The following is a 26,626-nucleotide window of genomic DNA, read 5'->3' on the forward strand; positions in this document are numbered from 1 at the left end:
TCTTGAAAACTGGCACTTATCCGTCCGTTTGGAAAACAGCTCTCATTCAACCCATCCTCAAAAAAGAAAATGCAGATCCGGCCATTCTAAAAAACTTTAGACCCATCTCTTTATTGCCAGCACCAGCCAAGGTTCTGGAGAAAGAGGTACATAAACAGTTATCCAACTTCTTGGAATCCAACAAGCTGTTGCACGATACGCAGTCCGGATTCAGAGCTGGTTACAGCACTGAGATAGCATTACTAGAAGTAGATGAAACTATCCGAGAAACCTTGGACAAAGGTTGCTGCACAATGCCGTTGCTGCTCGACCTGTCGGCAGTGTTCGATACGATGTCTCATTAGAACCTCCTCTACAGACCCAGGCAACTAGGAATTACTGGGACTGTGTTAGCCTGGTTTAACTCCTCTCTTGAGGGACGAGTCCAAAGAATAAGGCTGCAACCACACGTCTTGTCGCCCCTCCCTTTGATTTGTGGAGTCCCACAGGGCTCTGCACTCAGCCCCACCTTTTTTAATATTTACCTTGCCCCCCTGGCCCCACTTATTGAGCAACACGACATTAGTGTCATCTCATATGCTGATGACACACAGCTGATTTTTTCTTTTAAGGATCACTCAGATGCAGCTTTTACTAAATTCAAGCATTGTCTGACAGATATATCCACCTGGATGACTACAAAGTGATTGCGGCTTAACGCCGATAAAACTGAAGTATTGTTTTTTAATCATTCTTCGCCCCGACCCGACCCGACCTTTGTTGCCCTGACTCATCGGCAAGGAATTTGGGATTCAAATTCGACAATACACTGTTGTGCAAAACCCAGATAGGACATGTTTCCTCTACATGCTTCTGGAAACTAAAGGCACTGCGGAAATTCCTCCAACTCCTACCAATGGATTGCAGAAAAACTATTGTCCATGCACTGGTGACATCACAATTAGACTATGCCAACAGTCTATATCTGGGCCTACTAGCCTATCTGCTCAGAAACAATACAGAACGCAACTGCAAGGCTCATAAGAAATGTCCCTTTAAGGAATCACATCTCACCACATCTACATAGCCTTCACTGGCTACCGTTAAGAAAACAAACAGAATTCAAGGCACTCACCCTTGCTTACAGAGCAATAAATGGAACTGGCCCCCACTACTTAAGGAAAATAATTTGCGAATAACACCACACAAGAAATCTAAGGTCTAATGACCAAGAACTTCTCGTTAATTCTCGCTTTACCAAGGCCAGATTGGGCGGACGCTCATTGTCAGTTGAAACAAGTATCCTCTGGAATGCTCTACCCATACAAATCAGAAAGGCCTCATCGGAGCCTAGCTTCCGAAAGCTACTGAAAACATGGCTATTCAGTCTCCCGTAGATTCATGCGGGCCCCACAGTGCTGATCTCCTGATCCATCTATCTCCGCTATCAGCGCTGGGACACTCCTGTTGGGGGTAGCCGTGTGCTCTGTAAGCTACATATTAATAATAATAATAGATAGAAGAACCTGCAGCCTGGAGGAATGGCCCACCTGCCTGGGAAGAAGAGAAAGGGCAGTGTCTGTGGGAAACACACTCCTGAAACTCCAATGGTCATGGAGGAGGTGGAGCCTGAGGGTGACACCCGGAATCTGTAAGGGAGGACATTGTTGTCCTGGGTAACCAACGTGAGTTGACCAATTGGTGGAAGGAAGAAAGATACACAAGGGAGAAATTCTGCAAAGCACAAAAGGAGTACCCCATTCTGGAGGTCCCACAGCACTAGACAGAGGCCTAGGCAGCTGGTGAGACATCTGGTTATCACCTGATGTACTGTGAGAATGGTCTTCTCTCGAGCAAGCCTAAGGTTCCTGAGCCTGGTGCAATGCGTGACCTGGTGTCCATCCACCAGTGCTACAAGGCCTTCCTACTGAAACAAGCTTGTGATTTTCCTCTGGCAGGCCATCTGGGGCAAGTCAAAACCTTTGGCAGGACTGCCACCCACTTCTATTGGCCTAGAATGAGGATGGCCACAAATGCGTTCTGCAGATCATGGCTCCCCTGGTTGTTTTTCCCATCATTGGCAATCCCTTTGAGAGGGTGACCATCAACATTGTTGGGCCCCTGGACTTAAAGACAGCCCTGGACAACTGGTTCATCCATGTCTTGGTATACTATGCCACTCGGTACTCAGAGGCTTTACCTCTGAGGACAATGAATGCACCAGCAGTGGCCAGGGCACTGATGGAGAAATTTACCCATGAAGAGTTCCCCAAGGAAGGAGTGTCTGAATAAGTTACAAACTTCATGTCAGCATGGGGGAAAAAGTACAAATACTCCACACCCTATCACCCTCAAACCAGCAGGCTAGTTGAAAGTCTCAACAAGACCCTAAAACCATGCTTATGGGCTTGTCAGAGTCCTTGAGGAAGAAGTGGGACATCCTTCTACCATGTCTGTTGTTTGCATAGAGGGAGGTACAGCAGAATTGGGTTGGATTTAGCCTCTTTAAACTTCTGCATGGGCATCTTGTCAGAGGACCTGTCAGCCTGGTGAAGGAGGGATGAGAGCAAGCACCCAAAACAAAAAAGCCCCTCAGGGTGTGGTCAGATATTTGCTAGCCCTCTGTACCCAGATGAAGTGCTTTTGGGAGAAGGCAAAGGATAATCCAGCAGCTAATCATGAGGTTATGAAACAATGGTATGACCTGAAGGCCACTCTGGTCGAGTTTCAGCCTGGCACAAAAGTGTCGGTGATGGAGCCTGTGAAGACCAAGGCCCTACTAGACTTATGGTCTGGGCCTTATGAGGTGAATGACCACAAGGGGGATGGCTTCTACTTGACGGACCTCATAGACCCTCTGGAATACTTTACAGGTCCTGCATGTCAATTACTTCAAAACCCAATTAGAGAGGTCAAATGTTACCATGCTCCTCATCACGGATGATGGAGTGGAAGAACAGAGTAAACCCCTCCCTGACCTCTGTTCTTCCATGAAGCAGGATGTGTCAGTGGAATGTGTCAACCTCTACCCTACCCTTACCCTAGAACAACACAGAGATTGTTGCCAAGTGTTGGAACAGTTTGCATCTCTCTTCTCTAAAACCCCAGGGATCACTACATAGTGTACCCATGCTATTGATGCTGGGGACAGTATGTCTGTAAAGAATAAAATCTACAGGCTGTTTGACAAAGTGAGAGTCAGCATAATGGAAGAAGTCTCCAAAGTACTTGACCTAGGAGTAGTTGAACCCTCAAGCAACTCTTGGTCCAGCCCACTGGTGCTGGTTCCACAGGCTGTCCCTCTAGATATCACCCCAAATTGAGGGTCTGCATGGATTATTGGGTAAACAATGCAGTCACCAAGACTGATGCATACGCCATCACCTGAGCTGAGGAGCTCATTGACGGGTTAGGGGCGGCTACATTCCTCAGCATGTTTAATTTAACGCTTGGGTACTGACAGATCACCTTAACTGAGAGGGCCAAAGAGAGGATGGCATTCTCTAACCTAGAAGGCCAGTTCTGAGTGATGCCCTTCATTTTCAAGAATGCCCCTGTCATCTTCCAGGTACTGGTCAACCAGGTTCTGGCTGGGTTGGAGAACTTCAGTACAGCTGACCTAGATGACATTGTGGTCTTCAGTTCTAGATGGGAAGACCCCCTGTGCCACCTCAGAGAGGTTCTTCAGGTGCTTCGCAGAGCAGGACAGACTATCAAAGCCAGTAAGTGCCAGATAGGGTAGGATTATGTGGTCTACTTGGGTCACAAAGTTAGAGGAAACAAGGTATAGACCTTCCTGGTGAGAATTCAGACAATTCTGGCTTGGTAAACTCCTAAGACCCGAATAGAAGTGAGGGCCTTCCTGGGCTTCACTATTTGTCAAAGCGCATAGCACATATTTTGCTCCCTTCTAGGAAGCAGCCCTGAAAGGTGATCTGGACAGAGGTGTGCAAGACTGCTTTTTACACCGTGAAGAAGACCCAGAGAATAACTTATTAGTAGGTCTCTACTTTGAGAGTCTCTACACAGGCATATCTCAGGAAGTAATCCTGCGAGTACTAGAGGAAGTACTTTTTCAGAAGACTTGTACATACTAAAGACCATGTCACTTTATTTTGAATTGTGCTAGATTAGCTCTAATGAGGAATTATTTTGCATTTGAAGACACACTCTTCCAACAGCTCCACGTTACATCAGTGAGGAGTATCTTCACTCCCCGTATACTGGGTTTATATGTACACAATTTTGCAATAAAGTTCATATTGAGTCAAACAAATCCACTGTGGTTAGAGTACAGTATGTGAACTAATGAAACACAAAGTAAATCCCTGGATCTTTGTGAAACAAATCCTTGGGTATTACAGAAATATATTTATACAAAAAGAACAAAGATTGATTTGTTGTCTATGTACCCAATTCCTGGGAGTGAATGACAACATCCCTTGGGCAGCTTCTAAGAAATAATATCAATATTACATATATGGTAATGATAAGATTCTACAGACCACAAACTCTCTTGAGTATCCCCACATTTATGTATAAGCTATTACATCAACAAGGCTTTTTTACATATTCCCTTATTCTTTGCAACAGGACTACTTTTGCACAACCTGCAGCATTACATTTGCATCTTGATGTCTAATGACTAGAGGGTGGGGGTGATACTAAATGATCATCTTCAAACCCATTATCTGAGAATGCACAATGAAATCCTTTAGACGGTGGGTGTAAAGAAAAACAATATTAGAAAAGTGGGATTTTGGTACTCGTAGTTCCACTAGGCTAAACAATCCAAATAAATGATACATCCTCCGGGTCTAAAAACATGACCAGTGCCATACAATCTGGCAGCAGATATGCATATAGACGTTGAAAGGAGAAGGATAAACTTGATTACCCAGTGAGGTAGCACACACATGAACATAGAATATCAGGTGTTGACATCTTCTTGACATAACAATATGAGTAACATGATGGAAAGACATGCACATGGTACGTGTATGACGCAACAGACGATTACTTCATCACTGTGGTCACTTAGGAGGAATCAGGTGACACATCCCAAATCAAATGAAAAGATGCCTTCATCGTAAGCAGATTAGCACCTTCCATGCTCATGACGAGCTCAGCTCGTCATGAGGCACAGCGGAGCTGCACTCATGACGAGCTGAGCTCGTCATGTATAATGGGGTTTTCAATAAATCAGCACAGGAGGGGAAAAGCCATAGCAGCCAAGATGTTAAGATGTAGGGGAAAAGGTTGCTTTTTTAGCCTAGGATGCCAGTTCATGGCCTTTGACGGAAGGAGGTTGGGGTTTGACCAAGGCATGCTTCCACTTTGGGAAGGCAGATGGGCCCGCTCGAAAATCTTCTTTACCTTATCTTCACAATGTGTGACTACTAGGCTGAACCAACCCGACTACCATCATTGGGTTACAATAGGGTTTGAGACAAGTATGCATCATGATTTTAACACTGGCAGAAGTATGTTGCACGTCAACTATAAAACTGTAGAATTTAAGCCCTCACAGGTTCAAATCAAGAACTTTATGAATTTGATTTTTAAGAGCAGTAGTCATGTCTGTCTAGTGCATGAGTATGCATTCACGTTTTTTCTCTTAAGGGTTTGTTTTGCAGTGCTCATCAAGTCGTACCAGAGTGAACAAGAAGAGCTGTACTATGGTGGGAATGATAATAAGAGTAATGTTTTTACCCATAGGTACTGAAAAAGAATACTAGGGAAGAACCTCGGGAGGATGAGTACAAATTAGAGTGGCATGTAATTGTGAATGATTGTTTGCAAGCATTATGGCATGTACTAGGGTGAACACATCAATAAAGAAATATCTAATATATGATTACAGGGGATCTACCTCTATTTTGTTCCTGAAGAAAGACATTTGACCAGCTGTTGGCACCGTTGGCTAAAACCTGTAGACCTGATATTTAATGTCATAGTGCATAATCAACTCAGTGAACATCACCAGCTGTTTTGAATCTTGCCCGGGGTTCTACTTTCTCAAATTAACAATACATTAGAATTAAATCCGTCCAGGTACCCATAGGCAATTTTACAACATAAATCCAAAGAAAAAGTACTATCAAAAGCTCCTTTTCATTTTTCAGGTTGAGACCACCCAGATACCTAGATTTATCTGGGTGATACCACGATGATGAAGCATGTCAATAATAAAACTAACAGTGGGTGGGAGTCCTTAAAAATTATTTTTTTAAAGCATATATAGGAGTATAGACACCACACAGCGTAGTGCATTTACTCCCCTTTGGTCTTTTGATGTCTACGAACACTCTGAGATATCACTGTCCCCATCCATCAACACCTACCCCTTCCTCTCAAAATCTTTCACCTTCACTAATCCATCCTCCCACCACCAAATCCCTACCAACAACCTCTGTATCAACACCATACACTAGCTACACACTCCCACTCACACCTATACACTTAGATAAGCACACAGGCTCAAACACAGACACTACTAGTAATAAGTAAAAACATAGAGGCATATTTACAAGAACTGAACCATCAGCAGTGTTACATTGGATTTCTGGTGCCTACCGCAAATGCCTTAACATCGTTGTGGATGAGCTGCATTTACAATACAGTGTTCCATGGCACAAGGATTCACAGATCCATCAGAAATTCTGTTGAATCTTTTGGCGTTAAAGTGGTGCATTGCTGGAGTTGGTCATAAGACTGATGCAACTCCAGCACTGCATCGGATCACAGAAGGGAGTCCCATATTAAAAGACCTTCATCAATCCTTACGCCTGGTTTGAGAAGGCACATTGATTTCGATGTAGTCAAGTCATGTAGTGATGCAGTGAAAAGTTATACATTATTACATTGTGTCACTTCTACAAGGCTTTTAACATTGGAACGCCTAACCTGCACACATTGTACCTGGCACAGGTATAGTGTGACCTCTACAAACTGATGGATTGGGCCCAATGCATCAGTTTGTAAATATGGAGCAGTGTGAAGCACTGATGGTGTGGCAGAGCTAGTTCCTTGTAAATATGCCCCACACACAAACATAAACCTCCACATACATCAAGTAGCACTACACCTTTCAAAACCACAGACACATCACAACACCCAAATACTGCTATATTCCCATCCATCCACCAATATTTTCAATGATCGAGCTCACTACCACGGTCACCACCACACCCCCCCAAATACCATCACATCATCAACTACTACCTCAACCTCTATCACCACCACAACCTTATATAAACACACAACCTCATAAAAATAAACCATACCAAAAAAACACAAACCTTCAGACAAGCACACTCCATCAGCCCAACAAGCAACACCATAGAAGCACACACCTTTAGATAAATACACAACACCAACCATGCAAACCACACCACAGAAACACACACCCTCAAACAAACACACACCATCAACCAAACAAACCACACCATACACATCCCAAGTCAATTCATTGACAAAACCAACACTTACATCCAAATCAAAAACACATCCCACATTTCAGCACACACCCGAAAGCACACCTTCCTAAAACTTCAGACACACACTCAGCCATCCAACACACACATACACACACACCAACACAGCAACAATTCCTACAATATCTACTTCCCACACACCTGCTACACTCACTTCATCCACCCATCCTCCTAGTTCACAAACCACCTCATAACCCCTTAAGAAAAGTCCCACCTCTCCTCCTGAATTATGAATGGAGGTTTATCTGTTTATGGAGTGTAATTTGCCCCATTGCTAGGTGGTCATTTGGATGGCATTGACCTTGATGACAAAATGACAATATATCATATCGGAGAGGAGGGCCGATTTAGTATACGTGGACCCTTGGTTTTCTGCTCTTACGACTAGATTCCTATGTGCTTTACCCAAATCCCAGGCAGTGTACTCTGTTCTGAAAATGGAGTTTTACCAACTGCGTGCTCCACTAGGATCGCAAAGTTGGGGCATAACTCTGACTCCGTGGAGGAGCGGAGTACACCACTCAGCCCCTGTGCCACGGCCAAAAAAAGGGTGGAAAAAACCCACTTACCTGCTATCTGGCATCTGTGGGCCGCCCTTCTCCTCGCCGTCGTGTCTCTCCTCCCCACCGCTGTCCTCGCTGCAAACCCGTACATTTTACGTCTTGCGTGGACTGCGCATGCGCAGCCCACACAAGACGTAAAACATAGGCGTTGTGACCAGCAACTAGGAGGAAGTCGGTGGCAAGGAGGAGACACCACAGCGAGGAGTAGGGCGGTCCGCAAACATCAGAGAGCAGTTATGTGGTTTTTTTTACCATTTAAACAACATTTTTGGGAGTGAGGCGGAGCAGAGTTCCACTGAGATTTTTTTTAACTCTGTGAAACTCCGCGGAATGCCACTCTGCATACTCCACCCAGGGTTACTTCTAATCTTTCTTTTCTTTAGGGTCATATGTCTTTATATAGATCTTTTTTAGTGATGGAATTTCTTCTTCAGTGGAGAAGTGTGGCTCAACGCTTAGAGCGGCAGACCTTGATGCAGAACGCTGGCCAGGGACCAGGGTTCGATTCCCGCCTCGGCGGGTTTCGGGCTTAAATTCCTCTGACCGGATATTCTCGCCTCAGTGCCGATTCTAAGCATGGGTCCCACGCTGCAACTCTGGGCAATAGCTTGCTTAGTCTCCACAAAGGCCCCCTGATACACAAGGGATGCCTGGTTTCAGCATGGGATGCCCAGGAGTGGACACCCCACAAGGAAAAGCCAGGAGGGGTTCCCTTGTGGTAGGAGTACAAGCGCCGGGATGCCTCCGGGTCACTGTTCGCGCTATACAAATACGCCACATTTACATTTACATTCTCCGGTGAGGAGCCATAAATGCGGGCCGGCAAGCACAAGCGAGATATGGCATCCCCTAATGTGATATTTAGTTGCTAGGAGGACTTCTAATGAGATTTTCTAATGCGGGCGGTCACGAGCTGTCAGAGTAAGGGCTTCTTCTCGAGTATATTTTTTACTTAAGCAGCAGCAAAATGAACTTGAATGGCTGTATGCTATTGCATTCTCGTGAAGCCATTCACTCTGATTTTTTAGCGTGAATGCACTACCAGTGCTAAATCACAGTGAGAAAAACACGAGGTGTATATTTCCATCCATCGGCCGAACTCCACAGAATTTAGTATCGTTTTATGTAACTCCATGGAATTCCGTGGAGTGAAGTTCTGTCCACCCCTATTGAGGCATTGTTAAACTATTGTAAGGACAAGCAATATCCTTGTCAGCCTAAAAATATATTGTACTGTATAATTGGTTCATTGTTATAATAATAGGAAATATGTACATTAAATGTTTCTATACTTGACTGCACATATCCTGTATTGGCATGCAAGAAACCATTTAATTACCACCATTTGAGCAGTTCCACAACAAGTGCTGTAAACAAACATGTAAATTCAGATGCACAGGCCCTAACAAAATTAATTTAGAGTTTCTTGGACATGTAAGTGTGAATGTGACCTTGCAAATAACTGTAAGACAAATGAGTGCTGCAAAATATTTTATAATTAGATTGCATAGGTAAAGGAACCATGGGCCAAATATAGGTAGCTAAATACCGGTCGGGAACGGACAAAAATCGGTGAATTTCCCTTTACCGACCGGTATTTAGCCCTTCCCAATGTAGGAGGCTGTAAATAAGGATTCGGTAATTTGCCGATTCCTTATTTTAAGGAATCGGTAAAATACTGCTTCCTTATTTTAAGGAATCGGTAAATTACAGAATCCTTAAATCCTATGTAGGTAGCACTTAAGTGAGTGCATTTTTGCTTTAAGGATTCGTTATTTACCACCAACTACAAGTTGGTGGTAAATACTGAATACCTATAAAAAAGCAATTATTTGCCATGTGGCAGACATACATGCCCTTAGGTCATGTATGTGCGCCACATGTGCACACATGCATGATTCAGGGGTGCAACAGGGTGTCAATGTGACACCCTGCCACCCTTGAATATGCTCCTGCTATTACCGATTTGGTAATACTGAATCGGTAATAGTGAATGGCTTCCCATTCATTCCTATGGGCCTCTAGGCCCATAGGAATGAATTATTACCTTATTACCGAATCGGTATTACCGAATCGGTAATAAGGAATATTAGAGGATCGGTAAATTTTACCGATTTTCTACCTCCATCATATTTACCGATTACTAAAATTAGGTATTTAAGAATCTGTAAATTGAGATTACCTGCATCGGGCCCCATATCTCTAGAATCTGATAGGCATGATGATATCACAGGAGAGGTGAGGGCCCACATTTTATGTGCTTACCCTTTAGAGAGAGCCAGAACAAAAATGAAATAGTGCACTATAAATAATAACATGGGAACCCATTACATATGTTTGTACATTTTTTTTTATACATTTCTTGATTAGATAGTGGATTTTCAAAATGTAAGATTAGGTCTATTTGAAACACACTTAAAAGTGTATGTGCCTCACAGATGTTAGAGCAACATTCAATCAATCAATCAAAGAATTTGTAAAGCGCACTACTTACCCATGAGAGTCTCAAGGCGCTGAGGTGAGGTGGTACCTCTACTGCCCGAAGAGCCAGGTTTTGAGGAGTCTTCTGAAGGTGAGCAGGTCTTGGGTCTGCCGCAGGTGGGTGGGGAGGATGTTCCAGGTCTTGGTGGCGAGGAAGGAGAAGGATCTGCCGCCGGATTCATTCATTGTTACGGGGGATGGTGGCGAGGGCGATGCTGGCCAAGCTAAGCTGGCGGGTGGGGGTGTGGAAGCTGAGTCTGCTGTTCAGGTAGGCTGGACCGCTGTTGTGGAGGGATTTGTGTGCATGGATGAGGAGCTTGAAGGTGAACCTCTTGTTGACGGAGAGCCAGTGTAGGTCTCTGAGGTGGGGGGACGTTGAGGATCAGGCAGGCGGAGGTGTTTTGGATGTGTTGTAGTTGTCGCAGGTGTTTGGCCGGGATTCCTGCATGGAGTGCGTTGCCGTAGTCTAGTCTGCTGCTGACGAGGGCCTGTGTCACCATTCTTCTTGTTTCTGTCGGGATCCACATGTAGATCCTCGGAGCAAGCGGAGGGTGTTGTAGCAGGAGGAGGAGATAGCATTGACCTGCTTCGACATGGAGAGGGAGGAGTCAAGGATGAATCCTAGGTTGCGCGCGTGGTTGGTGGGTGTCGGTGCTTTTCCCAGTGCGGTTGGCCACCAGGAGTCGTCCAAGGAAGAGGGGGTGGGGCCGAGGCTGAGGACCTCCATCTTGTCCAAGTTAAGTTTCAGACGGCTGCTCCTCATCCAATCGGCGGCGGCCTTCATTCCCTCATGGAGGTTGGTTTTGGCGGTGAGTGGGTCCTTGGTGAGGGAGAGGAAGAGCTGGGTGTCTTCGGCGTATGAGATGATGTTTAGGTCATGCTGGCAAGCCACTTGTGCGAGGGAGGCCATGTAGATGTTGAACAGTGTCGGGCTGAGGGATGAGCCCTGTGGTACACCTCAAATGATGTCGGTGGATTCGGACCGTAACAGAGGTAGGCGGACGCTCTGGGTTCTGCCTGAGAGGAAGGATGTGGTCCAGTCCAGGGCCTTCTCTTGGATTCTGGCTTCTTAGAGGCGTGTCTTTAGTGTGCGGTGGCAGACCGTGTCAAAGGCTGCTGACAGGTCCAGGAGGATGAGAGCTGATGTTTCGCCGTTGTCTAGTTGGCGCCTGATGTCGTCCATGGAGATGATAAGGGCTGTCTCAGTGCTGTGGTTTCGTCTGAATCCAGACTGGGACGGGTCTAAGATGTTGTTGTCCTCGAGGTGGCGGGCCAGTTGCATGTTGACGATTTTCTCAATGACTTTCACCGGGAAAGGGAGCAGGGAGATGGGCCAGAAGTTCTTTAGGTCCTTGGGGTCCGCCTTGGGTTTCTTGAGGAGCTGATTTCGGTGTGCTTCCAGCTTTCTGGGAATGTCGCTGTCTCGAAGGAGATGTTGATGACCTTCTGTAATTGGGGTGCGATGGTGCGTCTGCTTTGTTGAAAACGTGGTGTGGGCAGGGGTCTGAAGGTGATCCTGAGTGGATGGAGTTCATGACCTTATGAGTAAGGGTGGGCGTAAAATCCGTTTCGCGGGCAAATTTGCGGATTTTCCGCGATTTCGCGATCCACGAATCTCGCGAAATCGCGGTATAATCCGCGAATCAGCGGGAACTAATTTTCAGCCAAGCAAGGGTACAGCAGTAGGTGCAAAAGTTTAACCTAATTTCTTTGTAAACTTTTACAAAAGGGTTAAAAACAAATTAACTTCACCTGCTGCTAATTGCTTCCTGGCGCCTCGTGCCTACTTGCAACTATTCTCTGACCCTGCTCTGACCCTTGAAGCAGGGTCAGAGAATAGTTACAAGTAGGCAACGAGGCACCTGTCCAAGGAATTAAACCTCATCAGGAAGCACTTACAGATATAAAAAACAGGAAGAAGGGAGAGGATGGCAAATACACCCATTTTGAGTTGTCAGGAGGGGTTAAACTAAAAGAGACCTTTACAGCACAATTTTCATATGCATTTTGCTAAAAATAAAAAAGCTGTATGTTCTGTAGGGGCAACTCAGGAATCTGGCCCTTCAGAGATCCGGCCCCCTCTTTCTTTCTCTCGTTCTCTCTCTCCCTCTCTCTTTCCCTCTCTTTCTCTCTCTTTCTATCTATCTATCTATCTATCTATCTATCTATCTATCTATCTATCTATCTATCTATCTCTCTCTCCCTCTCCCATAAACGACTGCATGGGTAACTTCGCTAGGCAAGCGGCTTGCAAAGACGCAAAAATCCCCGCGAACATGCAAAAAACCCCGCGAACAAGCAAAAAACCCCGCGAACACGCAAAAAAACAAAAATCCGCAAATTCGCACAAATTCGGGAATTTTGCAGATTGCGAATTCGCAAATCCGCAAATTCGCGGATCGCGAATTCGCAAAATTCGCCCATGCTTACTTATGTGTCTCATCGTCGTTGATGTTGGACCAGGAGGTCAGGCGGTTGGGTCGGGTGGTGTTTGCAGGGGGGGGGTGGAGTCTCACTTAGTCGGGGCGGCTGCGGTGTTGAAGCTGTCGTGGATGTCAGCGATCTTGCAGTGGACGAAGGTGGCCAGGGAGTTGCACAGATCTTGTAAGGGCGGGATGTTGTTGGTGTTGGCGCTGGGGTTGGAGAGTTCCTTCACTATGCTGAAGAGCTCTTTGCTGTTGTGTGCGTTGTTGTCCAGGCGGGCTTTGAAGGAAGATCTCTTGGCTGATCTGATGAGGTGGTGATGTCTGCGGATGGCGTCCTTGTGGGATGCGTGGCTGTCCTGGGTACGTTCGCGGAGCCATTTCTTCTCCAGTTTCCGACATGTATGTTTGGAGGTCTGGAGCTCTTTGTTGAACCAGGTGGCTTTCTTGCTGGTGTGGCTGTTGGAGGGTTTCTTGAGTGGTGCAAGGGTGTTGGCGCAGTCGTCGATCCACTGTCTGAGGTTGCGAGCGGCGGCGTCTGGGTCGGTGGGGTCAGTGGGTGGGTTCTGGGCGAGGGTGGTGGTCAGCTGGTCTTCGGTGACTTTGCTCCAGCATCGGCAGGACAGCTGTTGGGTGCCGTGGTGCGTTTCTTGAAGGTGAAATGGATGCAGCGGTGGTCGGTCCAGTGGAGTTCGGAGGTGTGGTTGAAGGTGACGTGGGTGCTTGTGGAGAAGATGAGAACAAGCGTGTGGCCGGCGATGTGGGTGGGTGCGGTGACGAGTTGTCTGAGGCCGAGGTTGGCGAGGTTGTCGATCAGGGTGGCGGTGTTGGCGACGTTGTCATTCTCAAGGTGAAAGTTCAGGTCCTGAGGAGGATGTAGTCTGTGGAGGCGAGTGCGTGGGTCCTGGTGAGGTTGTTGAACTGTGCCCAGGGTCCAGGGGATCTGTAGACAAGTGTTCCTCTAAGGGTGGTGTTGGGGTCGGTGTGTATCCGGATGTGCATGTGTTCAGCGGAGTCGTCTGCGTGGGTGGAGACCTTGAGGGTGGACTTGTGGATGATGGCTAAACCTCCTCCGATTCCATTGGCTCGATTCTTGTGGGTGATCTTGTTGCCGTCCGGGATGGCTATGGCGATGTCGGGCGCCGAGGAGTCGTTCCACCAAGTCGCGGTCAGGAAGGCAACGTCTGGGGTGGTGGTGTCGAGCAGATCCCAGAGCTCGACGGCGTGTTTGCGTGAGGAGCGGGTGTTGAGGAGTATGCAGTGAAGGTGGCTGGGTCTGGTCCATGGAGGGATGGTGGCTGTGTTGCAGGTGAAGCTGCAGGTGTGGCAAGAGAAGGGACCGTGGGTGCGTTTTGGGGTGGCCTGGAAGTAGCGGTGGTCTCCGCCCGCTTTGAGAGCAAGGAGAGTGCTGGCGTCGTATCGGCATCTGGCATTGTGGCGTTCGTGGGGTCCAGGGATTCTGGCGCTGGGCGTGGTCCAGGCGCAGACGGGCGCAGTCCAGCTTGCCTTTGGCACGCCTCTGGCGCGCCAGCGGCGTGGTTGCGCTGCGGCCGGCATTTAAGGCAGGGAGGGAGGATCAGCTGGGAGGCGGGAGCGGGGCAGTGAGGGGGCATGGCCGCAGGGGCGCAGCGGTTGGAAACGGCCTAGGAATACAGAAAAAAAAGGGGTGAGAGGGGAGAGAGCTGTACGCAAGGGAAAAAAGAGGCAAAACGAGGGCAAAAGCAGAACCGTAGTATACAAGACACAGAATACAAGCACAAAAGCACAAAACGGAGACAGTTGCCAAGAGGCAGAGCAGGATAGAACTCACTGTAGGGTGGCAGCAATGGGAGAGGTGCTGGCACTCCGGTGGAGCTGAGCTGCTGAAGGGGGGCCACCTGGCCTGTTGCTTTCGATTATATATTAACTAGCACTTAAACTGAGTCATCTACAATTGGTATTTTGTATTCAATGCCGTCACAATGACAGACGATGACACCATATACACAGTTGGGCTGGACTTTTGTGTGGCCACTTTAAATACTTCACAATGAAGTTCAAAAGAACGCAGTACTAGTTTTGCAGACATTACAATGAAAACTTAATTTTTCACTGTAAAGGTTAAGATTTGTTGAGCATTCAACAGAGTATGTTACATATATGTGCAGCCATGATAAAAGATATTTTAAGATGATAACATGCAATTAAGTACAAATGACTGTTATTATGGCAGTAACATGGTGGGTCATCATCCATATCCAAAAGCAAGTATGCAGCACATTGTAACATAAGGGTCATTGTGAGTAGTCAAGTACAACAGGTTGGTGAATGCAGTTTACACCCTTTTATCAGCTTCAAACCTCCAGCTCAGTTGTGCAGATGTAGCTGCCATGGTAACGCTGACTGATTAGGAGGGCAGAGTTGTGGCAGTAATACCTCTGTAGCCGCTATTCTGCTCTTACTCCATCAACGTAGGTGTCTGCACATAGTGGTGCTGACGGGGGCTTGACAGACTTTTGCCAACATATAAATAATGTGGGAGGACAGTTCAGGCGGTGGATGGCGGACAAAAGGTACTTTGATTTTTGACGCTCAGAGTGTATCCTTCAAGATATAAATTGAGGCCTAAGTCTGAAAATAGAAAGCATCTGGCCCGCAAGGGACCTTCTATGGCTGCAAAACTCAAATTTATCCCAGTGTGAGCTTACCCGCCAAAAGCCAATGTCTACAATTAGATCATGTGCAGCTGCTATCCAATGACATGGCTCCCTCTTCAACCACAACCTGTTTCCTTGCCTCAGAGTCTATGTCTGAAGATAACACTTAGAAACAGATTGAAGTGGGTTTCTGTATCTGACCCATGCACAATAACAGTCAGCCTTAACTTTTTTAGGTGCTATTTTAAATCTTAAACTTCTATTTCCCTAAATTGATTAGACATTTTTCTTGTTTTGAGTTCTGACTTGATTGCTATATTGATAATGCATACATACTTTACACATTGCCTCTAGGTTTAGCCTGTCTGCTCTGTATCAGAGCTAACAAGGCATGAAGCTCAGGTTTAATTAATGTCTTTAGTGGTTTGCAGGGACAAGAGTTTAGAATATTACTTGAGTGGGTACTCACCTTCCTCAACTAATGCTCAAATTTCTTACACTGAGCATACTCTGTTCTGAATTGTGAATGATACTCAGAGGACGGAGGAAACTGAAACCCACCTTTCTAGCTACACCCCTGGTAAACACAACTTAAGAACTGACCTGTGTTTCTAAAGGATGGAGCAATTGTCAGTGCAAAGGAGCACAAATGTAGCTGCAATGGTCACACTCTCTAATGACAACTCCCCTTTATGTTTGGGAACTCACAATTACATACACATACAGACACACAAACACAGTAATGATTATTCGTGCACCCCCACACGCACACTCCTAACCTAAAATCTGTATATTACTCATGATGAAGTCGGAGGTACCAGTTATTAGAGATTGGATACACTTGACATGAGGGCTAAAGGAAAACGCTTGTTCCCTGGAATCATTTGATACATCCATCAGCCACTTGTCTCCCAATGGATTGGTTTATAATCCCACCACTTCAGATGAGATACAATGTGGGTGTACACCCTCTGCAGTTGATCATAGCATTCTGCCAGGGAAACAATCAAACGAAGAACATGTTCAACACTTCAGGAGGACTTGCAAACCAAGAATAAACTGAAGAGCCAGACTATTGCAAATATCAAGGTGGTCCATGGCTTGTAAGCATAATTCCAAATGAAACACTTGAAAAATGATACTAGACTGACTTGTCTATTCATGTCCATACCACATTACTTAATAAAATACCTGGAATCCTTCTTTATCTACTGCTAAGCACCTCCTGAGGGTAGTCTAATTTGTCATATTCACCATCTTTGCTGCCCACCAACATTTGTACTTTTCCTTTTGTGCCCTTCTGTCAAGATGTTCAGTACTCAAAGACAATCAATAGTTCATCTCTCGTCCCAATACTTTGTCTCATGTTTTGACAACTTCAAGTCCCAAGTGAAATTCCAAACTTTGGATGATTTCATAGTGGAATTTCCTATAACTTCTTCATCAAGAAATGGCCCTAAATATCGAGAAGGAAGTAGAAGGAGTGCTGCTGTGTCCACTTTGTCCATGATGAGGCAGATGTTGTCAGTTGCCACAATGAGATCTGCCTCACTGTTATGGTTGGGTCTGAACCCTGATTAAGAGGGATCAAGGTAATGATTGTCATTAACCCCTTCGGTGCTCATGACGAGTTCAGCTCGTCATGAGGCACAGTGCTCCTGTGCTCATGACGAGCTGAGCTCGTCATGACCACACCCATTATCATTATGGCCCAGCACAGGAGATAAATACTTCAAGCAGCCAAGGTGTTAAGGTAATTGTTTAGCTGGGTATTGATGAGCTTCTCAAGGATGTTAGCTGGTAGTCGAAGAAGGGGATAGGTCTGTAGTTAACCATGGCCACAGGGTCCGCTGAAGGTTTCATGAGGTGTAACAAGAGAGTGGCATAGTTCCAGGAGTCCGGGCAGGTGGCAGTGGAGAGTTAGAATTTGAGAAGTTGAGAATGAGTGTCCGTGTAGCAGATGAGGTCAAGCTTTTTTGAAGATGTGTTGCAGACAAGGATCCATTGGGCCCAAGAGTGGATGGAGCACATGTTGTTAGTGGTTTCCAGCAGGTCAATATGGTTGCTAGTAAGGTGTTGTTGTCGAAGTGAAGGACTTTGAGGGTGAGAAGGCTCAGAGTGAAGGCAAAGTTGATGTAGATGCAGTTGATTTGGCTTGTGAAGTACTGGGACAGTTGAGTAAGGAATTCCTGGGATGATGGTTGTGGAAATGGCTGATGGGGACTTGAATTCCTTCAAAAAAGTAAAGATGTCTTTGGTGGTGTTGGATATGTTTTTGGAAGTGTTCGGGGAAGGATCCCGGGTTGAGAACAAAAATGTTTACTACGTCGCTCCATGAATGACAGTGGCTGCTTATCAAACCTCAGTGTCTTCAGAGGAGTTGCTGTGGTGGCGGCTCTGCTGGAGCCACAAGAAGCTCTGCCAGGCAGGAAGAGATCTCCAAATTTGGATGTAAATGACCAACAGAGTTTTCACATCCAATTGCATGATATCTAGTGATCCATGATCCACACAACACAAGAGAGTTTTGTAGTAGGCCTTATATTTCCTTATACTATTTTTTGATTCATGTTCATGCACAGCCATCGCATAGACATCCAGTCAACATATTTTCATCCCTTTTATTATCTTATCAAGGAAAGTATTTATGGTTTTTGCAATGTCATCTATTGTATAATCAATAGAACCAATCTTTTTAGGCATCTTTTATGGCACTAATGTTTTGGGGAGTTGCATTTATCCCATGTCGGCATTACAGAAATGAAATACCCATACCCTACAGATTTAGATAACCTTTTATGGGGCAGGATTGAATCTGTACAGACACATATACACACCAGGCTGCCACTCTATAGTCAACATGAAATTACTAGTGACTCGACAGAACATTAGTGCCATCAAAGATGTCTTACAAAAACTGCTTTTATTGATAAAGTTATCAACAGCATGTGATGGTTGTTTGAAAAGAAAGAAGAGAGGGATAATCGATCAAAGTCTGAGCAGCCTAACATTGCATTAATGCCTTGCACCAATACATTAATTGCATTAATATTTTTTTTAACTAACTTAAGCCTCTTAATGTGACTCACCTGTTTGGTTAGTAATGCTTCCTTCAGAGCATAGCACACACTCAAAGCAACATCTAGGCTTCCCTTCTATAGCTGCTTTTCTATAACCTGTGCGGCAAGGCTCACTGCAAATGGAGACAGGTACCTGAACACAAGGAAGTGGTAAAGAGTGCAAAAAAGAATTTATAACATACATGAATCAGATCTATTTCTGTAGTGTGTAAACACAGGACGATTTTCGCATTAGATAAATTGTCTAACTTGAATTTAGCACATATGTACAACTTAGTTTAGACCAACAACATGTTAGAGCCTAATTCAGCAAACCTTTTCCACAAGTGAGTTGGCCTTGCATGTTGAAATGTTCTCAAATCCACATGCAAAACTGCAAACAGATTCACAAAGGCAGGAGAAACCTATATTTCTATTCTAAAATGTCACTTTTTTAAATTCACCTTTTGCTTCAAAACTGAACATGCAAACTGCTCTTGCATAGTTGTGTCACTGTCACAACGATAGTGATTCTTCCCCAAGGGAATGTCAGGTTGGTGGTTTGAGAAATGCAACACAAGAGGTAAATACCTGCAAAATCATGACTTTTCAGTAGATTCATAGCATTTGCAATGTCATTCCCACAAAGATCTAGGGCCAGATGTAGGTAAAAGTCATTTACCGATTCTTAAATACCGAATTTTACCGAATCGGTATTCAAGAATCGGTAAATGAGATGTAGGTAAAAAATCGGTATGAAATACCGATTCGGAAAAAATCGGTATCGGGCATTCGGTATTTACCGAATCGGTAATTACCGAATCGGTAATGGCCATACAACCCTATGGGCCAAAAGGCCCATAGGAATGCATTGGAAATACCTATTCGGTAAATACCAAATCGGTAAATTCCGAATCGGCAAGCAAGGAAAAGTGAAACTAATGAAATCAGCCAATCAGGTGCCACCACCCTCCCCCTCCCTACCAGGAAGTGGCTACCCAGGCAGCTGCAACTCATTAGAAGGTTCTGGAGAGGCAGTCAGAGCTGAGCAGAGAGACAGAGCAGCAGGGAGAGTTTGTTTGGAGTGAAAGACAGTTAAAATGGCAAGCAGCACTGAGAGCCAGAAGGCTGAGAGAAAAAGAAAAAAAAAAGTTCAGCAGCATGGAGCTGCAGGTACTGGTGGAGGAAGTGGTGAGAGTCCACAAACAGCTATTTGGCAGGCAGTCCCTCACTGTACCTGAGTCAGCTAAAAGAAAACTGTGGCTTGCCATAGGAGAGAAGGTAAATGCAGTGGGTGTGACCATCGGAGCATTGAGGACCTGAAGAAAAGATTTTACGGCATCAGGAGCCTCACCAAAAAAAAGATGGCAGAAATCCATAGGTAGGCTGGTGTGACCGGCGGAGGCAGGAACCCAGCACCCCCCTGACTGACCTGGAGGAACTGGTGGCCTCAACCATCGAGCCTGACAGTGTTGTGGGGCTAGGAGATGTGGACAGCTCAGCCAGAGCTACAAGAAAAGGTAAGAGGCTTGCGCAGCATGACACCCCATAGCAACCAGCTTCCCTTTAGCCTTTGTGTACAGGCCAACCCCAGTCCAGTACTGCTAGCACTATACAGGAGCAATGCATTATGGGAAATGTAGTCAGCAAATGTAGGACCATGTGTAAGTGCACAGAAATCAGCAAGGCACTGAAAGCAAATCAGAGTAAGGAAAGTTAAGTGTGTAAAGCATTTATTGTAGTGACTGTGACACATTAGCACTCAGTTGATATACGCTTCTTTATACCTAGTGGCAACATCAGGCTGTGGACCATCTGCATCAGAAGGGACTGCACCAGCGAGGGAGGAGAGTGTGGAGGCAGGGCCAAGCACTGTACAAGCCTCGCAGGAGGAGGAAGACACCACTGCCATCTTCCATGAGGATGATACTGTTCAGTCCCTCGTTTTTCCCCACTCCCCACACGTTTCTCAATCCCCCCCATTGGTGTTCTCACCAGAGAACTCCCCATCACGGTCCCTGTCAGCACCTGCAACCTCACCAGCCAGGAGGAGAATCGTGGCCCCACTGAGAGTTATGGCGGGAGCAGAGGGTGAGGCTCCAGCAACCATACAGGTCACTCATGCTGCACAGGAGTCCACCAATCAGTCCAGCAGCACTCGCAGACGCCAACGCACTCCCAGCAGTGCAGGTCCACCTGGAGAAGGCACAGTGTTCCGTGGCCTTGAGGGGAGCATGGTGGGCATCCAGCGCATGCAGGGGATATCAATACAGGCATGCCACCGCCAATTCCGAATCCTAAACCAAAAATTCGGAGACATGGGCAAGGGCATCAGTGACTTAGTAGACAGCAATAGGAAGGTTGCAAAGACAAACACTGACATTGCATCAGAAATGCATCAAATGACCACCGCCATCACCCAGCTCTGCGCTGAAATTGATACCCAGGAGCACACAAGGCGCAGGGATGCGCGCGTGCACAATAGGGCCATGAGCCGGCTGGCCACTGCAACATCCCAGCTATGCCGTAGAGGCGTCAATATGCAGGAGAGCCTCACGCAGAACACGGCAGAGGTCACCAGGGGCATGTACAGGATCACCAGTGCCCAGGAGGCCATGATAATTACACATATTGCTTTAAATCCTGCCTTGGATTTGGCAGATGCAGACAACAGCAGTAGCCGCAGCAGCCCAGCAAGCGCTGTACTTGAGCCACGCAGGAGCACCAGGCGCTCAGCTGAGCCTGCAGGCAATGCAGAAGGCAGCGAGCAACATCCCAGTGGCTCTGGGAAGCGCTGCCGCAAATGACATTTCCGGTGTGGGTTAGGCAACCCGGGACATGCAGTCCCCACGTTAGTTAAGTTTGTTTAGTTGCACTTCAGTGCATGAACATTGTGGCAACAATAAATCACGTTCTAATCATTCACAACCTGTCTGTGTCTCATTACTCACTCAGAAATAGTTGTGCATAATCTCCTCACGTCTGTATCTGCCATCACTTTGTGTTGACACTCCAGCAGGTTGTGTTTCAGGCACAGCAATGTCGTCGTCATGATCGTCGTAGTCTGACAACTCCACCTCAATACCCTTCTTCACCACAAGGTTGTGCAACATGGCACAGGCAGAAATTATCTTACAGCAGGTGATAGGGATATACTGCCTTGCACCTCCACTCTTGTGCAAGCATCTGAATCTGCTTTTCCAGATGCCAAAGGTCCGTTCAACCACATTCCGTGTGCTTTTGTGGGCCCGATTATACCTCCTTTGGCTGGGTGTTGAGGGGTTGAGGTAGGGGGTGAGTATAAATGAGCGGAGGGCATATGCACTGTCTCCTAAAAGGGAAAGTGAATACATTACTCACATGCATACATGTACTTCTTACTGAGGTATTATGGGGGTCAGACACTGTTTCTTACCTAGGAGGTACCCTTCACCAAATTCCCCTGCAGTGAGCCGTGCATAAATGCCGCTGTTTTGGAAAATGTAGGAGTCGTGGGTACTCCCTGGGAATTTTGCCACAATGTCAGTGATGGCGCACTTTGCATTGCAAATCACCTGCACATTGATGGTGTGTGTGGACTTTCTATTTCTGTAGATATATTCTGTGGCAGCAGGAGGACAAATGGGAATATGCGTGCTACCTATGCAGCCAATTATGTTTGGAAATCTAGCCATCTGGTAAAAGTCAGATTTTGTTTGGACCAGTTCAGCATGGGTAGCAGGAAAGGAAATGTACTGATCCATCCTCTGTAACATGGCGTCAAGGAATTTGTGGAAAAACCTTGACAGGCTGCTCTGGGTCACCCCACCTACAGCAGCAACCACACTCTGGTAGCTACCAGACGCTAGCAGGTGTAGGCTGCACAGCACCTGCACGTGCGGTGGAATAGCATGTGCCCTTGGGGTGGTGTGCTCCAACAGTGGCTGGAGGTCCCTGATGAGGTCCAATATGGTGTCTGGCTCCAACCTGTACCTCTGGAGAATCTCTGCTTCTGTCAGCATGAACAAGGTGATCCTCTGCCTGTAGACCTGCTCCTGTCTCTGCCATGTAAATGTAAATGTAAATGTATTTGAGCTTATATAGCGCACAGCTACCCACAAAGGGTTTCCCGGCGCTTGCTTAGGGAACCCGTCCTGGTATTCCCCTGTGAGATAACCCCGGCAGGGTATCCACAAGGTGAAAGCCAGGCATCCCGCCGCGAGGGGCCGTTGTGGAGATTAAGCAAGCTATTGCCCAGAGTCGCAGAGTGTGAACCCATGAGTTGAGAAGGCACCAGAGCGAGAATTATCGAGTCCGTGGAATTTTTTGAGCCCAAGACCCGCCGAGGCGGGGAATTGAACCCTGGTCCAGGGCCGATCCCAGCTTCCGGGTCTGCCACCTCTAACCCCTGAGCCACACTTCTCCACTCCCTCTCTCCTTCCTCCTGTAGCCGTAGCCGTCTTGCAATGACATAAAATGCCGCCATTGTGCAAGAAGAATTGCATTTTGGGTCCATTTTTATAGGTTGCACCTGGTTACCACCTGATTCCAATCCATGGTAAATACTGACTCTTAAATAACGAATTTGAAGCAAATACGGTATTTCAGGGCTTACCTACATCTCGTTGTTCATTTTTCCACTTCTTATTTACAGATTCGGTATTTTACAGATTCGGTAAATATACCAATTCGATACAATACACGCAGCAGACGAACAATGCACAAGGCCACAAAATCTGTCAAAGAGCACATATGACCCAAGTCGCAAACAAGTCAGCCCCTGAAAAGCACACAATTCTAAGGCACCCCGCCTCAAAGGAAGAAGGGTACATGAAATTAGAGCTGCAGGGGCAACTCCCAAACAATGCTGCACACACACATAACAATCATGGAACATCAGCAATGACGGCAATGTGGTACAAAGTTGGCAGGGTATGACCAGACATGGGTCTCTTGCTAACTTTACCACTGGATTCAAGCTAGCCTAGCTGATGATGGCTGATTAGCCAGAAACCAGTCCAGGATGCTTGTTTCCGGTCCAGGGAAGACATGGCTTGGCAGTTCAGGCAAGACTGTTACCATGAGGCACAGGGTCAGACTGATTTGCATATGGCCATGTCTGAACTAGGATGGCGGAGTGAGCTAAAGAGTGATGATGGATTAAACCCAGACCAGTTGACTGGGGGTGAGTGCTTGCAATGTTCAAAACTCCGTCCATCATTCCCTTTGGTTTTGCTTTGTTCGCTCTAAGTTGGTATGGTATGCCCAGACGTGAGCCCCTTGCTCACTTTGCCACTGGATTCAAGCTAGCCTGGCTGATGACGGTTGATTAGCCAGAAACCGGTCCAGGGTGCTTGTTTCCGATCCAGGGAAGACATGGCTTGGCAGTTTGGGCTGGACTGTTCCCATGAGGCACAGGGTCAGACTGATTTGCTCATGGATATGTCTGAACTGAGGTGGTGGAGTGAGCTAAAGAATGATGATGGATTAAACCCAGATCAGTTGACTGGGGGTGAGTGCTTGCAATGTTCAACACTCCGTCCATCATCCCTTTTGGTTTTTCTTTGTTCGCCCTAAGTTGGAAGGGTATGCCCAGGCTTGTGTACCTTGCTCATTTTGCAACTGGATTCAAGCAAGTCTGGCTGATGACAGTTGATTAGCCAGAAACCGGTCCAGGATGCTTGTTTCCGGTCCAGGGAAGACATGGCTTGGCAGTTCAGGCTGGACTGTTCCCATGAGGCACAGGGTCAGACTGATTTGTATATGGCCATGTCTGAACTGGGGTGGTGGAGTGAGCTAAAGAATTATGATGGATTAAACCCAAATCAGTTGACTGAGGGTGAGTGCTTGCAATGCTCAACACTCCATCAATCATCCCCTTTGGTTTTTCTTTGTGCGCCCTATGTTGGCAGGGTATGCCCAGACGTGGGTCCCTTGCTCACTTTGCCACTGGATTCAAGGTAGCCTGGCTGATGACGGCTGATTAGCCAGAAACCGGTCCAGGATGCTTGTTTCCAGTCCACGAAAGATATGGCTTGGTCATTTGGATTGGACTGTATGAAGTCTCTGGAAACCTCTAAATTTTCCCTTCATAAACCCACCATCAAACAAACCTCTCATAGCAGACCTAAAAAAGGTCTTGGTCGCAACAGAATCCCCGTAGGCACTTGGCAATGGACAAAGGGTATTGCAAAGTGACCAGCCAGCAAACAGGTAGAACAGGAAGCAGGCAAGAGGCGGAGGGTACTGAGGCAACTGCTGAGTTAAAATAAATATGTTTGCCTGACCTGCATTACCAATATTCGTGAAAAACCGCAAGTCAATCCACCATAAATCTGCAGCCTCCAGGTCAGAATGTGGACCAGAATCCAAAATGGGGCCCAGTGGGGGAAGAACAATACCAGGGAGAATGAAGAATGCCGGGGACACCCAAAGTGTGACCCAGAGATCCAGTAACCAGCCACTAGCTATGAAGAGTGCTCCACACTATGTACTACATTAGGCTCTTGTCCTCCATCCTCCCTCATTCACAGAACTACCAGCATTTAGTGCAAACCATGTCTTCGACCTAGATGAATCTCCACAATGCAGTCCTACGGGAGACACTTCTAGTTCTTGAGTTCGCACTTCTTTAAACAATGTAAGCCACCCCGATGGTCAGATCGTTGATAATGCCCCTGACACTCCTTGAAGCACCTCGGATCATAAACAAGACAAATCAGGTCACAAAGGGTATTATGGGGCACACCACGGTTCAGTTCCCTGCATGTTAGAACAGTTGCTTTGCCCTCTTGCTTTCCTTTAGGTTACAACTTGACTGCAGGTTTGTCTATGTTGTTATTGGTTGCCTTTGTCTCACTCAGGGAACCCAGATGCTGACTTTCATGGTGGAGGCCGCAGGGGAGTGCCAAGGCTCTGTTAACCTGTCAGGCTCACGTGTGCCTAGAAAGCTCCAGTAGCAAGTGCAGGAGCCAGCTAAAGTCCACCCTCCACCCCACCAGACATAAGCATAGGGGACCGGGACTGTCCCTGTCTTAGTACAGTGTGAACAGCTAATTAATAGATGCAGATTGGTCTCCCTACCCTTCCTTCTCATGAACTTGGTCATTTGCTCGTAATTGCTCCTTTTGTGTGGGGAGATGTTTATTCCCTCTACTGGAGAGAAGAGTAAATAACTTGGCCCAGCAGGGAGGACATAGGCCTGGAATCTTATTACTAGCTAAGTCTGAGGCAGCATCTCCTTGAAGATAGTTAAGGGTATGGTCTTACTAGGTACCACCTGTACTGATGTTTTTCAAAAGCATTTATCAGCAGGCAGCAGATTCAATATTCTCTATCAAAAATCGCATACAGCTGCCAACATACTGAAAGAATTAAATAACAAAGTCTTCAAATCGTCATGTAAGGATCGCTTTTGTTGCCACCGAAGTAACATCGTTGAAGCACGTCACAAAAGATTGGCAGTAGGGAATGATGCGCAAAATAGTGTAAATATATTTACTCTTTATATATCTTTAACTAGTATATGCTCTACGGTAAAGATACAACCCCTACCAAAAGGTTGTAACAACGGACAGATAAATATCTATCCTAAATTACAAATACAGTTTCTTAACCTGAGCAACGCTAGTAGGTACAAATGTCCAAATCAATAACAGCCTTTTCCAGGTTTTTTGAATTCCGTGTCTTCTTTATTTAATCCAATTCATACTCATAGTTCAGTCCAAACACCGGGTACAAATCATAAAGCATTACAAATAACCAACAGATTTTGCCAACATGTGTTTTGTCTGGCTCCTCGGCCAATGACTTTGTCAGGGCAAATTAATTATATTTCAGAGGAAATATAAAAAAAAGGAGTAAGATTTCAAATCCAAACGACCAGATAAATATAAGATTCCTGAGTGGTGATAATTATCATTTTGTCATCTTCTATAGACAAGTCAATAACAGCCAATATTTCGACCGATGTATTGAATTCAAATCTCAACTAGGGAAACATGTCACATC

The 26,626-nt window shown here is 46.2% G+C and overlaps 1 protein-coding gene across 1 annotated transcript in view; it reads right to left on the reverse strand.

Annotated features, from left to right (window-relative positions):
• The window catches only part of LOC147703544 (vomeronasal type-2 receptor 26-like), a 66,561-nt gene that overhangs the window by 12,805 nt on the left and 27,130 nt on the right, over positions 1–26,626 (reverse strand). Inside the window, exon 2 of the mRNA XM_086929509.1 lies at positions 18,668–18,791. Within this exon, the coding sequence (XP_086785635.1) occupies positions 18,668–18,791 (124 nt within the window). The remainder of the gene's footprint in view (positions 1–18,667; positions 18,792–26,626) is intronic.

The sequence above is a fragment of the Lissotriton vulgaris genome, chromosome 7 (genome assembly GCF_964263255.1).
Source record: "Lissotriton vulgaris chromosome 7, aLisVul1.2, whole genome shotgun sequence".
Lineage (NCBI taxonomy): Eukaryota > Metazoa > Chordata > Amphibia > Caudata > Salamandridae > Lissotriton > Lissotriton vulgaris.